The following is a 16,144-nucleotide window of genomic DNA, read 5'->3' on the forward strand; positions in this document are numbered from 1 at the left end:
TATAAATTATTTTAAAAAGAAAAATATATTAGTTGATTTACTTTTTTGTGAACTTTTGAGAACTCCGTATTTTACGTTTAACAGGTTTTTAACTGTTATTTATTACAAATCGTAGATAAAAAAAAAATTACATTGGTTTTTGTTTTTTTAAACGGTTATCTAAATTTTCAAAGGAATTTATCCGAATTTCTTATCAATTTGTATATAGACAGTCAGTCCAACCTTCAGAATCAAATAAAAGTGTCAATCAATGTCAGTGGACTCTGTTGCACGGCATAGCGATAGCGTGTTTTTCGAAAATCACTTGTCTTTTTCATGAAGTTATAATAAAAACATAACACGATGGCAGGCGTGTTATTTGAGGATATATTCAACGTGAAGGATATGGACCCGGAGGGCAAGAAATTCGACCGTGTGAGTCGGCTACACTGCGAATCCGAGTCGTTCAAAATGGACTTGATTTTAGACATAAATTCGTGGATTTATCCAATGGAGATTGGGGATAAGTTTAGATTAGTGCTTGCTACAACTCTCAGAGAGAATGGTTACCCTGATGGAGGAGAATGGAACCCGCTAGAAACGGAGGGAAACCGCGCCGACAGCTTCGAATATGTCATGTCAGGGAAAGTTTACAGGTTAGTACTCGGTACTTGAAAGTACGAAATTACATAAAACATACAAACTAATCTAAAGCGTTTACAAACAACATTTTAAGTTTGCCAAACAACATCGTTTAAGAATGTCTAGGTCTCTGTACCTAGGTATTTCTGCAGCTACTTTTCTTTGGCAATATAGGTTGAGAAGTTGCTGTAGTTTTAGGCATATGAGACATTAAACAAACAATATTTTTGTGTTTACGTTTGCTTTAATTGTAAATAGGTACCTCAATTCTTATATAATTCTTGGGCTGATTTTCCCCTCACGGGTTGGATGGTCATACGGGCAACTTATGTAAAATATTAACATTAACCTGTCAAATTTTCATGTTAGGTAAGCAGACCTCGGGGAAAGGGGCTAACACTGTGGAGATGATGATTCACATAGTAAATGTCTAGTGTGTGTTTAAAGGAGTTTAATGAAGGTGCACTAATTATTGTATAAGTCTTAAAAGCTTGTTTAATCCCTTACAGGATAGAAGGTGACGAAGCTACCATCGAACCGGCTTCCCGTCTGGCAGCTTACGTGTCATTCGGAGGCCTCCTAATGAGGTTGCAAGGAGACGCCAACAACTTACACGGATTCGAAGTGGACCAACACATGTATTTGCTGATGAAGAAACTGGCCTTCTAAATGGTGAAGAATGTTCTAGAAGATGGAAAATGTTAGGGAATATGAACTACTACTTACAAACAATATCTTGATTGATATTTTTTTTACATTGATTGAGAATATTTGTGTAGAAGTTAAATGGTTTTTTTACATCCAATCCAGTGTTACTCCAAAAAACCCTGTTAAAACACTGTGAAAAGCTTTTTTTTGCAAGATAATCAAAAGTTATTATGAAGTATCTTAACACAACACAAACCAGTAAATGTAGTTCAATCAATGGTTAAATTACAGAAGTAATGCAAAAGATAACATTATTTTCATAGAGAACTGAAATTTTAGAGTAAGTTAATGCATAAGTTAAGTCTAGGAATAAAACATTTATAAAAACAAAGTCTTATTAATTATCCCACAATTATTAAATATTAATGAAATAATCATAAATGGTAAATTACAGATCACTAGTTCGAGAAGGAAAATTACCTAAGATCCTTCCTAACATAAAAACTATTCATTTGTTAGAAAAAAAAATTTCATTTTTTTGGAAAAGTTCTTGCAAAGCAATCTTTGATGAAATATAACTATTACGCCATCTAGTAATGAGTAGGGTAACTAATTTGACCACTGCCATCTCGTGTCTAATAGCAGTACTAACGTAAAACAGTTCGATTCTTTATTTACACGTTAGATGGCGCTGTCGCCATTTCAGTTCATTGTCAATAGATGGCGTCACCATGTACTTATTTACGAAAACAGCTTCCACAAAATGTCCCACAAGGCGCTGCGGGGTGCAAAGCTAATTGTTTGCATATCAAAACCATATTGTCTTGTTATAGAGCTGCTATGTTCCCAGGGACACCGCTGTGACGGGCTTCAGAAGGGACTAGTGAATACCGCCTACAAATAAGTATAATGACATCACGCTTCGCCATTTTATGGCATTGTTGGACCAGTATTTACGTGAGAAGAGTGAAATAGTTATGATATTTGTAGTTTTACTTTTACGAAATACCAAACCAAATCAAATATACTTACTTTATTGCAAACAAACCTGGAATCAGCCATAAAAACATTACAGTTTGGTTTGGTTAGGACATTACAGGCTGATCACCTACAGGGCACGTTAAACCGTTGGTCCCGGTTATTACTTACTGATATAAATACGTAGTCGTTACATTAGCCATGTCTGCCTTTGGCGGCTCAACCCTGACACCAGGGTTGATGAGGTTGGTAATAATCCACCTCACAACCCACACGATAGAAGCGGCTCAATAAAAAAATAAACTGTCAAAAATCACACTAAGCCTAAAAGCCCTTTAGTCCAAGCCATTGACTTACAAAAATCAATTATAAGCAAAACGCCAAGTTTTAAACAAAGCCAATTAGGGCGAATACACGCTCGCGTCTCGTTAGCGACGTGCGCCGCGCCGCGGGACGTCGCGTGTGCGACCGCCTTCATAACATGACGTCATATGACATCATCGTAATGAATATGTTTTTGTTTTTCTGGGATTTTTTCGTGCGCTTTTTTCACACGCGAGTAAGGAGTATTTAATGAGGCACTTTCCCAATTCAATTCTCAATTATTTATTGCATTCCATGCAGTACAGTCATGAGCAATATGATGTACCCACTTTAGGACTCTGTCGCACTAACATATTTGACATTTAGTGAGACTTACAGTTCAATTTGTCAAAAAAGTTAATGTGACATGGTACCACGATATATACATATTAATGCTCGTGACCGTACTTAGGAACTATAACATGGACCCTGTAGGGCACAGCAATGTTGAAGGAAAGAAAGGAAGTGTGTATTAAAATTAAACCTACAAAAAATATTAAAGGCTACGTTCCCTAAAACAATATAGATGGCGTTGTACAGCTTTAACGTGATAATTACCTATTTTCTTATAACTCGGGTAAATAATTACTATTCCAAAATACAATGTGACGGCAGAAACATATTAAATATTATTTGTTGCTTGATATTTGAATCAAATTATGTACTTATAACATGGCCCATGTAACGACTACTAACTTACATCAGTAAGTAGTAACCGTCACCAATGGCTTAACGTGCCTTCCGAAGCACGGATCATCTTTCTTTCGGACAATCAGGTGATCAGCCGGTGAATAAATACTTAAATAAATACCATGTGACATTACTTTATATACCTAAATAAATAAATAAAGCGTCCGGGATGTGCCTATGTGTTATCTAGTTATAGTATATACGTCATAGACAAGGAGTAACTAGTGGGGGCAGGGTGGGAGGCGCAAATTAGTCTAATTTGCAACAAAATGGCGCCCTAGCGTCGTGGTGATAATTACCGCCCGCTGATTGTTCAAAAGTACCCATTGCAGTGAGAATTAATGAGATCCAAAATGTACGAGAAGTGCAGCGGAGTGCAAATAAAAACTATTAAATTGTTTTAAACAAAATTGGGTCGTGTCGTTCAAGATAAATTATGAAATTCTGATTACTAAATAAAGACAGATCTAAAACCAGCGATAAACATTTTTTTTTCTATTTAACTTATCTTCTCCTATCGTATAGGTTGTGAGCTGGATTACCTACCAACCTCATCAACCCTGGTGTCAGGGTTACTAATGAGCCACCAAAGGCCCCTGACATGACTCATACACACATAACTCATGACTGGATTTAACTTATTTATGAATTTTAATCAAGAAAAACGTAATAACAATTCCGACATTTTATCACGTTTTTCTATGACGTCACAGTGTGCTTTTTCATACAAATTCCACAGTAAATTCATGTTTTGACGTTTAGTAAAAAGTAACTGATTTGACTAGTTGGAAAGTACCCTATTTTGAAACGGTTTTTTTTTAATAAATTAGGCTCGCGATTGACCACAATCTTACTAGTAAGTGACGATGTGGTTTAGGGTGGATCGTGCTTACCCAGCAAATGCCTATTCACTCTAGCCTTGAAGATTATAACGAGTCGGAAAAACAGACGACAGCTCTACCCACCCTGTTAAGGATTACAGGCGTGAATTTATGGGGTATAAAATCACGTTGGTCTAACAGAAAGCTCGGTGAGGCGTGGGTACTTAGTTCATCTTGCGATCGATGTACTGTGATCTGTGAACCTCTGACTACCCCAATTGAGATATTATGTTAAAAGTACTTAGTTGAAATTAAATATAACGTCGATTAAAATATAATCGCAATGCATTTTTATGATGCGAAAAAATACACATGAAAGGATTTTAAAAAGCGCATTATAGTAAATCCACCAAAATATCAACATAAAAATCGTAAAATTAAACCGAACGGCGAATATATGTCAAAATAAATTATTCGAATAAAGTATTCTGCGTTCGAATTATAAAATCTCCTTGACTGCAATTGGCCGACTCTCGACCAATCAGCACGCGGCAGGAAAGAGGCGGGAAGAGGCAAACGTCAGATGCAAATTATTTTTTAAACTCGTTCGATTCGTATTATTTTTGTAACTTCAGTTGCACCACTTCAAAATCGAAAAATATAGGTAAGTACGTGCAATATAAATTGTTTTGATGTGAATTGGACAAAGAAAGGTGAAAAGGTAAAGGTTTTCGCAGAAAAAATATTTATCAAATTTTCACTTGGCGAAACAGCAAACAAATTTTATAATGCCAACATAATTTCATTTCAAAAATAGTTCACTGGCCTAAATCATAAATGCGCATAATTTCGAACACTTACGAAACAATAATCTTCCAAAAAGTCACTAAATAATAGGCACTAAATAATATTCATTATGCGAATTAATGGCAATGGGCTGACCTTCTATTACATAAACGTGTCTGGCGAGAAGTGGGTGTACAGTCATGAGCAATATCATGTAACCATTTTAGGACTTTGTCGCACTATCGTATTTGACATTTAAGGAGACTTACTGTTTAATTTGTCACAAAAGTTAACGTGACATGGTTTCAAAGTGTATACATATTAGTACTCGTGACCGTACTGTACGCCGCTGCCTACTCCTACGGAGATACAGGCGCGATTCTATGTTGTTATGTTTGTGTTATTATGCGAATTAACATAAAACATAACATAAACTGCCTATATACGTCCCACTGCTGGGCACAGGCCTCCCCTCAATCAACCGGAGAGGGTATGGAGCATACTCCACCACGCTGCTCCACTGCGGGTTGGTGGAGGTGTTTTAACGGCTAATAGCCGGGACCAACGGCTTAACGTGCCCTCCGAAGCACGGAATCATCTTACTTTTTCGGACAATCAGGTGATTCAAGCCTGAAAAGTCCTTACCAAACAAAGGACAATCTCACAAAGTGATTCCGACAATTATGCGAATTACATATTCGTATTTGTCAAAAAATAAAATACCAAAAATACATAGACCACCCTAAGTGATGCATGTGATTTGTTTGCGGCCAGTCCCACGCAACGGTTATTAATTCATCAATATCTATACCATACTGGCCATTTTTATTATTCTATCCACCAAATTATAAAAAAGTAAAAAGCGCACCATAACTAGGGCTTCAGGACCGAGTGCAGGCCTCCCGTCAATATTTTTTTTTAACGTGGCATTTGCCGCATATTTATTTATTTATTTTGAGGAAGACTTAATAACGGCTAATTATTAAAGGCTAATTACAAGTCTCCTCCTAATAGTGGTTAAGTTATTTACCCTTTTACAATCATAAAAATCAAGAATTATGTAAAGTAAGTTAAGTAAGGTAGGTACAAACATTTAACGTTCCCAAACTAGGGCTAATAAGTCACTTGTGTCATATGACATTAACTACTTGGCCGGACAAATGGGGAGCGCTGGAGGCTTTCGCCTTTACTTAGGTGAGTAAATACTTAGTAGCCAGGACGGAACCGCTTAACGTGCCCTCCGAAGCACGGATAATCTTACTTTCGGAGTATCTTCAGCTTGTAATTTTGTGATATGTCTCCACCCGGATTCGAACCTATGACCTCCGGTTGCGGATGCCGTTACATATTACGTGAAAACTATACTTATCCATAAGATGGTTTTAAAAAATACCAATTCCAATTATTTTAATTGTTAAAATTCACGCATAAGATAAGATAAAATATACTTTATTGAGGACAAAGTACAGAAAATTTTAAAAATATAGGTAAGAAATGCACAATAGGCGGCTTTATTGCTCATGCAGCAATATCTTCCAGGCATAAAGGCTGCCTACCGGTACAGGAAAATGCACCTGAATATCCGGACTACGATCTCGATAAAAAAGAAATCAATCACCCTTCAGTCAGTATTTCGCACTGAAGAGGTTTTCATAAAATCTACTTCGCGTTCGCACCAAGGAGGTTTTTATACATGTCAAAATCCCGTTGCTGTTTAATCTATGGTATCGCGTACCTCAGTCCTCACCCCTCCCGACCTCTCTCCCTCTGGATCGGAGGGAAGGCGCAAGCGCGGCTGTCAGTCAACCGGTGACGATCGCATAGCGATAACGCTAACTCGACACTTTCTAACATAATAACAAAGTTATGTGAAGATTAAATAATTAAAAATAATATCATCTGTTTAAATTAAAAGTAAAAAGTGTACTTATCTATATTTTTGAGTTTTTAAATAAAGAACGCAGTGTCTTAGTGAAAATGGTATTCGTTATTTTATTAGCGCTGGCCGTCTTTTGTTTTTTAATTTAAAGTGATTCGAATAGATCGGAAAATTGGTCGATAAGTTTTAAACCTCTTTATCGATTTAATTTTACATTTTAAAATAAGAATCATGAGTGAGTTCCGTGTGACTTTGTGTTCTAAGTTTGAAAACATGTGTTTGAATGAAATGTAAAATAACTCAGATTATCCAAAATGTGTGGGTTTAGGATTTTGCAGTGTTTTAGTGAATGATTATAAAATAAACTTGGAGAAAATATATTTTTATAGTGAAAATGTATGGGAATGCTCTACGTTGCCGGCGTCTGTCTTCTGCTCTTATTGAACTCTCATAAGGTAAGTTTAAAACATACTAAGTAGGTACTTAATAATCAAATCAAATCAATTTATTTGCGTAACACATAAAAATACAAAAAGGGGTTTAAATAACTTACATTAAATAACAACAGTGTTGTGATGTGGTCGGCCTGCGCGCAGGCGTACAAATATTAAAATAACTTAGGTAAGTAATAAATTAAAAACTGAAAATAATTGGTACATTGAAAAGAAGATACTTAGTTATTGAAAATTATACTTACTTATTACAAAACTTAACTATTATTGCATTTAAAATATTCATTCAAATCAAAGTATTCATAAGCAATTTCGTTAGGTTAATTAATTATTAAATATAAATGGTTTTATTACCGCTTCATGCTACATACCTAATAATTTTACTTAAAATAATAATTAATTATTATTTATTTATTTTTTTGTTTACTTACCTACTAAGTATTAGATGAAGACTTATAATTGAATTAGTCTTTAGACAATGCCCTGTAACAATTTTAGGCCGTACCTAAGCACTTGTCCCTTTTCTTTTCGGCGGATAAAAAAATGACAGGTATAACTTAAAATAAAATTAGATGGTGTCTACAGGAATTAGCACCAATGTTAAAGTATTTTCGTTCATATTTCACTTGAGTAAGTGTAAAATTAAATAATATTAAGAAGGTTAAAAAAAGAAAGGGTTTAAGATATTGATAATAATAACTATTATTAAACCAATTATTTTGAAATTGTAATATTTTTTAATGTTTTTTATATTATATATAGTCTTATTTTTCTTTTTGTTTCTATTTTCATTCATTGTTTATTTTTGTTGTATTAGTTTTTATATTTTTATGTTTTCTCGTCATACAGCACATTGGGTTACACTTTAATGTTGTATGTTGTTATTATTATTATTAATAGCCCTCAATGTCCCACTGCAGGGCAAAGGCTTCTCTTCCCTTCTTCCACTCCTCCCTGTCCCCAGCTTGCTCGCGCCACCGCTTCAAGAAGCGGTCTAACTCGTCGCGCTATCTTTTCCGTGGCCTTCCCCGACCTCTGACAGCACTTGCAGGAACCCATTCTGTTGTATGTACCTTCATAAATAAATAAATAAAAGGCACATAAATCCCAATTGGGGTAATCAGAAGTATATCCATCGCAAGATGAACAAAGTACCCACGCATCACCGTGTTTTTTTTTTTCAATTGCAATAAAACACTTTGACTTTGATTTCCGTTAGATCAACGTGATAGGTGGTGACCGGTGAGCTGTATTGCCATCTATAATGGTGGTTTACAACACCACCGCTATGATAAACTTTTTGATGAACACGGAGGAAGCAAGAGAAGTGTGTCAGGATCAAAGCCAATGGTATTCCATAGGCTCTGCTTACCCCGGTGGGAAATAGGCGTGGGTTTATGTATGTATAATAAGGTTTTTCAGTCGAACAGTGATGTTAAATCTGTATAACATAACTCAGCATCACGCCTGTATACTCAAAGGGGTAGGCAGAGATGAGTATTTAAGTAAATAGAGAACATAAATAGGGAACACGCCTTTTGCCACTATCCGGACACAAATCTGGGAAATAATGTGATAGGTATCAATTTTCTATGATCAAACTCACACTTATAAAGTTGATTTTAATTTTCCTGTTTTTTGTAATAAACTAGATAAGTAGGTACCTATATTTGATATAATTTGACATAAGACCTCGAGAAGTACTTACTTACCCATAATCGTTTTACAAATATTTCACGGCAGCGCAATTAATTCTAGATTTTATAGCATTAACCACAATAGGTCATTGTAACGCTATGACCACATCGCACCCGTATAATAATAGAGGAAAAAAACATTTCAAAAATGGAACACGCCATCCGTTGGGGCCGAGCGCGCGCGACGTCAAAACCAAGTTTCAAATTTCGAACGCTGTAAAATTTAAAAACAAAGCATTGTTCGTTCGAAACATTTCCAATTTCGAACGCAGCTTTTGTTCTTTATTTAAAAAATGACCGTTACCTAATCATTTTTTAACGGTGTCGGGTTATTAACAAGTGTGTGTGATTATTATTGTATTTTATAAAGTTCAAATTCTAAATGGTCTGACTGTTAAAAAGGGTAAATAAAGGAAGGACATTTCAGGCGAAGTTCCCAAAAAAATACAGATTTCATTATTTCATAGATAACAGACATATATGCATCTTTTGTCTTTGTTTTTGGAAATAAATGATGACCCTTGTTATTACACCCAGGCACAGGATAAGGAATAAACCCAGGCACAACACATCTTCCAGCCATTATTATTCTGATCGAAATAAAGAGAAGCAATATAGGTAGGTATGTAGCAACATAATAGGTAAGTTTCCAACTAGTCAAATAAGTTACTTTTTACTAAATGTCAAAACACGAAATTACTATAGAATTTGTATAAAAAAGCAACCTGTGACGTCTTAGAAAAACGTGACAAAATGCACTTATTATTATATTTACGGTTGTCTGGAAGAAATTTCTGCATGAGCAATAAGGTCGCCCGTTGTGCCTGTACGTATCTGTTGTCCTTATTTCAGTATCTTGTGTCCATCGTGCTCAATATAGTATTCTATCTATCTACCTCTCCACAAGATTCCCGGGTAAGTATATAATATTACTAGATGTCGCGTGGTTCGCTCGCAGCAAGCTGCTCGCGTGTCTTGTTTTCCCGCCATTTTTTTACCGCGATAGAATTTGACCAAGACTAAAAATAGGTCTCGTGAAATCAAAAAAGTTCTAGGTGCTATAGTTCTGCCAGGCCGTAGGGTGTCTCCCTGATGCGGAGCAGTTTTCCAAGATGACGTTCCGATCACACCCCTATACATCATTTTTACACCCGAGACATTTTCTGGAAAAACAAAAATTTATATGGCGGCCATCGTGTTTTTCGGCCATTTTGTTTTTTTTTTCACCGGCGATAAAATTTGACCAAGATTTAAATAGGTTTCGTGAAATCAAAAATGTTCCAGGCGCGATAGTTTTGCCAGGCCGTAGGGTGACCCCTGATGCGGAGCAGTTTTCCAAGATGACGTTCCGATCACACCCCAATACATTATTTTTACCTCTGAGACATTTTCTGGAAAAACAAAAATTTGTATGGCGGCCATCTTGTTTTTCGGACATTTTGTTTTTTTTTTCACAGGCGATAAAATTTGACCAAGACTTTAATAGGCTTCGTGAAAACAAAAAAGTTCCAGGTGCGATAGTTTCGCCAGGCTGTAAAGTGTCTCCCAGCAGCAGCGGAGCAGCTTTCGAAGATCGAAAAGTATTTCCATACTCAACATGATGTTTCGATCACATTCCTCATACATCATTTTTACCTCCGAGGCAATTTCGGGAAAAACGAAAATTTTGTATGGCGGCCATCTTGTTTTTCCGCCATTTTGTTTTTTTTTCAGCGGGGATTGGATTTGACCAAGATTTAAATATGTTTCGCGAAAGAAAAATTGCTCCAGGTTTTATAGTTTTGCCAGGCCGTAGGGTGTCTCCCTGATGCGGAGCAGTTTTTCAAGATCGAACAGTTTTTCCATACTCAGCTTGACGTTTCGATCACACCTCTCATACATCATTTTTACCTCCGAGACATTTTCTGGAAAAACGAAGTTTTGTATGGCGGCCATCTTGTTTTTCCGCCATTTTGTTTTTTTTTCACCAAAAATAGAATTTGACCAAGATTTAAATAGGTTTTGCGAAAAAAAAATTGATCCAGCTATAATAGTTGCGCCAGACTGTCGGTTGCCTCCCTGATGCGGAGCAGTTTTCCATGATCTGGAAGTTTTCCCATACTCACCGGGAGGTCCCGATCACACCCCCCATACATCATTTTCACCCCCCGACGCTCCTTCTGGGAGAACAATTATGTCAGTGAGTGAGTGAGTCAGTCAGTCAGTGGGTTTGCAGCTATATATAATATAATAACTAGATGTCGCGTGGTTCGCTCGCAGCAAGCTGCTCGCGTGTCTTGTTTTCCCACCATTTTTTTACCGCGATAGAATTTGACCAAGACTTAAATAGGTCTCGTGAAATCAAAAAAGTTCTAGGTGCTATAGTTTTGCCAGGCCGTAGGGTGACCCCTGATGCGGAGCAGTTTTCCAAGATGACGTTTCGATCACACCCCAATACATCATTTTTACCTCGTGAGACATTTTCTGGAAAAACAAAAATTTGTATGGCGGCCATCTTGTTTTTCGGCCATTTTGTTTTTTTTTCACTGGCGATAAAATTTGACCAAGACTTTAATAGGCTTCGTGAAAACAAAAAAGTTCCAGGTGCGATAGTTTCGCCAGGCTGTAGGGGTGTCTCCCTGATGCGGAGCAGCTTTCGAAGATCGAAAAGTATTTCCATACTTAACATGATGTTTCGATCACATTCCTCATGCGTCATTTTTACCCCCGAGGCATTTTCGGGAAAAACGAAAATTTTGTATGGCGGCCATCTTGTTTTTCCGCCAATTTGGTTTTTTTTCACCGGAGATTGAATTTGACCAAGATTTAAATAGGTTTCGTGAAAAAAATATTGCTCTAGGTTTTATAGTTTTGCCAGGCCGTAGGGTGTCTCCCTGATGCGGAGCAGGTTTTCAAGATCGAGAAGTATTTCCATACTCAACGATACGTTCCGATTACGCCCCCATTCACAGTTTTTACCCCCGAGACATTTTCTGGAAAAACAAAACTTTGTATGGCGGCCATCTTGTTTTTCCGCCATTTTGATTTTTTTTCACCGACAATAGAATTTGACCAAGATTTAAATAGGTTTTGTGAAAAAAGAATCGTTCCAGGTGCGATAGTTTCGCCAGACTGTAGGGTGTCTCCCTGATGCGGAGCAGTTTTCCAAGATCTGGAAGTTTTCCCATACTCACCGGAAGGTCCCGATCACACCCCCCATACATCATTTTTACCCCCCGACGCTCCTTCTGGGAGAACAACCCTGTCAGTGAGTCAGTGAGTCAGTGAGTCAGTCAGTACATGGGTTTGTAGCTTTATATATTATAATATAATAATTATAAAATACCTGAAATTTTCTGTCATTTTTCGACTTTGCCTGATTTACTTAATAATAATAATTATTATTATATAAGTAATAATTATTATAAGTATATACGTAGGTGCTGATTCCAGTACACAGCGAATTAAATAGGTATCTCGCTGGTATGCAACCCTTTTAACGTGGGCTGTCAATTTAATTCTGTCGGGTTATTGGCCAATGTAAAATTTTGAGAGGATTGATTTTTCTGCCTAAAATCGACGTGTGTTCCATAAATTATATGCCTGTCAATTACCCGCCCTCTATATTAGAATTAAAATATAACTTAAAACAAAATTAGAACCCGACAGAATTAGGTTGACAGCACATGTCAAAAGGGTTGCATGTCAGTGAGATACCTAGGTATTTGATTCGTCTGGGAAATATATTTATTCATTTTAAAATTAACATCTGCCAATCAGCCGTCCCTTTCTTTCTACACAGATAAGAAAATGACAGGTATAAAGTAGAATAAAATTAGGAGGTGTCAGGGATCATCGCCGATATATCTATATTATCTTAGAACGTAACATAAAATACATTAATATAATGTTACGTAAAAATAACACCCTATACACCTTCAGACGTATTCGTCACAAAAAACGGCCTTTTAAAATGACAAACAGTTTGAAATTCGAACGCCGGTAGCTGCCTCCCCTATTGGCCGGGGGTGGGCGCGCTCGCTCGTGATTGGTCCCCGCGAGGGTGGCAGGGGGTCGGCTCAGCCAATAGGGGCGGGGTACGTGCCCTATCTCTGTGTACTCCCGGCTTAAGAGCTCTAAGGTAGTGTTTGCGCGGCATTTTCGTTGTTTGTCAGTTTAATTGATGTTCCTTTTTTAAAGGGACGATAAGGGCTTTTTGAAGTGACGAGTTTTTTTTTCTTTTTTGTAACAGGTTCGGCAGGAACCAATTATGCTGAGCCATTGCAGATATACGTACCTATAACATACTTAACATTACATTTGCCCACGACTATATGGTATACCATTTATAAAATTTGGAGTAGTCAGTTTTGTCCGGCCAAGTACATACATACATACATACATAAACTCACGCCCGTAATACCTAATGGGGTGGGCAGAGCCACAAGTAATCAAAGACAACTTGCAGCCACTGTTGATACAATGTCGTAAGCTGGATATGATGAACCTTATGATGATAAGGCCTTATGGTGCGTATCGCCCATAACATTAGTCCATCATGTTAGAGGACACAATCCCCTGTCGGTTTTTACGACATGCCCGGGAAGACAAGCAGCTGAACGTTTTCTATGTTTTTATTTGCTCCCAGAACAGCATAGAAGCACCAAGTAGTTAAGTCCGGCCAAGTAGTTAATGTTATCTGCGGCAAATCTAAAATCATTCACGTCAAAATAAAAGGAAAAAGGAATAAAAATGTCAGAGGGACATCCATCGCAAGATGAACTAAGTACCCACGCCTCACTGAACTTTCTGTTAGACCAACGTGATAGGTGAGCCGTATCGCCGTCTATAATGGTCGATCCAACTGTCAACTGTACGTGTCACTTTATATTATATTTGTAAGACCGAATGACCTGTCACGTCATGTAATAAAAATAATACGGCAACTCTCCGCTCCCCACCAGCGGCTGAGCTAGGTTTACCTCACCCCCCCTCGAACATAGTCTAGACTTGAATCGTATGGCGTCAGACGTCACACACACAGATGCGCGTGTACGATAACGTCAATGTGTGGTGTCTGTGTAAAACGAGGTTGTTTGTATGAAATGTCCGGGGTGTGGTCACGTGAGAATGTAATTATTCAAAATGGCGCTTAAATGGAATAGGCTAATTTGAAATTTCCAACTCTAGTCAAATCAGTTACTTTTTACTAAACGGCTACACACGAAACTACTACGGAATTGGTATGCAAAAGCACACTGTGACGTCATAGAAAACCGTGACAAATGTCGGACTTATTATTACGATTTTCTTGATTAAAATTCGTAAATAAGTTAAATAGAAAAAATAAATTATTTTTCGTTAGCTTTAGATGTGTCTTTATTTAGTAATCAGAATTTCATAATTTAACATGAACCTTTTTTTTTGACGTGACTTATTGTAGATTTGCCGCAGATGGCATTAACTACTTGGCCGCACAAATTGGGAGCGCTGACTCTCACCCGATACAAAATATAAGACAACAGGCCTGAGGGTGCCCAGTTGGGCGCGAACCTCGGGTCCGGGCGTAATCTGATAGGAAGAATGTTTGAAGAACTTGAACCAAGTACTTAGATGACTCAATTCACTGTGAAGCGACAGTACTCGTATGTACTGAAGCTGCTAACCGTACCAACAAGGTAGTTGCATCGACCTTGATCGACTTAGCCTTTTGTAGCGACAGAAAATTTACTTGTAAGAAATCAGCGTCTTATTACAATATTTAGTATATAAACAGTATCACAGCTTCATACTCATGGTTCTGGTCTAATTTTATTCAAAGTTATACCTGTCATATTCTTATCCGCCGAATTGGAAAGACACGAGGCTAGTTTCCAACTAGTCAAATCAGGTACTTTTTACTAAACGTTGTATGAAAAAGCACACTGTGGTGTCATAGAAAATGTGATAATATGTCGGACTTATTATTAAGTTTTTCGGGATTAAAATTAATAAAAAATAAGTTGGATAGAAAAAAGTCTGTCTTTATTTAGTAATCAGAATTTCATAATTTATCTTGAACCTAGTAGGTACACGACCCACGTAGTAGGACACGATTTTGAGCAGAAATCTTAAAGAACCCTTTCAAATTACCATTAAGAGCGTTTCCATACTACCGATTTTCCCCGACGATCACTCGACGGAGCGAAAATCGCTAGTATGAAAGCACTCTAGGTTAATAGATAAATTATTTATTGACCCATAATAAACAATATTAAAACTAAACATGAAAAAACTTTATACTTAATAAAACCTAACCTAATTGCTTTTTTTTGACGTGATTTATTGTAGATTTGCCACAAATGGCATTAACTACTTGGCCGGACAAATGGGGAGCGCTGAGGGCGCTTAGCGCAAAACCTATTAACCTACCTTAGTACTCACAGATACTATAAATTGGTACCTGTCATACTTAAAACACATAATAACGGGTTCTTACCGCGTTTAAAGCAGGAATATGAGAACAACCTGTCATACTGCTATAATGTATCGTTTGTGTAATATTTTTCCTGTTTAACAAACTAATATTGAGGTCATTATTTTGAGGCCAGTAGGCCAGTTATGCAAGAAACTCGACTCATCATTGCTTGAAGGTTGATTACTATACATTTTACATGTAATTTTATCATATTATATGTATTATTTTATGTATCTATTTTTGTATAGAATTTGTGTTGTTACATGAGTCAGGGGTTTTTGGCGGCTCAATAGTAACCCTGATTGATGGTTGATGAGGTTGGTCATCCACATCGCAACCCACACGATAGAAGAAGAATATAAATATTTCTCTATGAAACTTTTCGTTGGTAAGCGAAAACAAAATTCGTAAAAGATATATTTTTTTATTATTTATTATAAAATAATGAAACAAAATTGTATGGTATGATATGTTTTCAATTTGTGAGACAAAATTGTACCACGAATTGTCTAATTAAAAAACGTAATAATAAGTCCGATATTTTATCACTGTTGTCTATGACGTCACAGTGTGCTTTTTCATACAAACTCCATAGTAACTTCGTGTTTTGACGTTTAGTAAAAAGTAACTGATTTGACTAGTTCGAAACTAGCCTATTTTGAATTTGAATTATGTCTGTAGGTACGTACTTATGGAAACAATAGGGAAAATACCATTGCTCCCAGCTAAAGCCACATTGTACTTACTTATAGTTTGTACAGAACTGTGATTGG

At 36.8% G+C, this 16,144-nt stretch overlaps 2 protein-coding genes across 2 annotated transcripts in view; both read left to right on the forward strand.

The window, feature by feature from the left end:
* The first annotated feature begins 258 nt into the window (after positions 1-258).
* On the forward strand, positions 259-1,650 carry LOC126379008 (DNA-directed RNA polymerases I, II, and III subunit RPABC3). Its single transcript, XM_050027586.1, has 2 exons — positions 259-635; positions 1,131-1,650. The coding sequence occupies exons 1-2, from the start codon at positions 343-345 to the stop codon at positions 1,288-1,290; spliced, it is 453 nt and encodes a 150-aa protein (XP_049883543.1). The 5' UTR covers positions 259-342; the 3' UTR covers positions 1,291-1,650.
* Positions 1,651-6,761: 5,111 nt separating this feature from the next.
* LOC126378879 (single-minded homolog 1) overlaps positions 6,762-16,144 on the forward strand; it is a 53,669-nt gene continuing 44,286 nt past the window's right edge. Inside the window, exon 1 of the mRNA XM_050027370.1 lies at positions 6,762-7,241. The gene's annotated coding sequence lies outside the window, so the exon portion shown is untranslated. The remainder of the gene's footprint in view (positions 7,242-16,144) is intronic.

The sequence above is a fragment of the Pectinophora gossypiella genome, chromosome 27 (assembly GCF_024362695.1).
Source record: "Pectinophora gossypiella chromosome 27, ilPecGoss1.1, whole genome shotgun sequence".
In the NCBI taxonomy this organism is placed as follows: Eukaryota; Metazoa; Arthropoda; class Insecta; order Lepidoptera; family Gelechiidae; genus Pectinophora; species Pectinophora gossypiella.

Coding starts and splice junctions, on each gene's coding strand:
- LOC126379008 (XM_050027586.1), top strand. CDS start 343: ATGGCAGGCGTGTTATTTGAGGATATATTCAACGTGAAGGATATGGAC. Junction 636..1,130: donor ATGTCAGGGAAAGTTTACAG/GTTAGTACTCGG, acceptor AATCCCTTACAG/GATAGAAGGTGACGAAGCTA.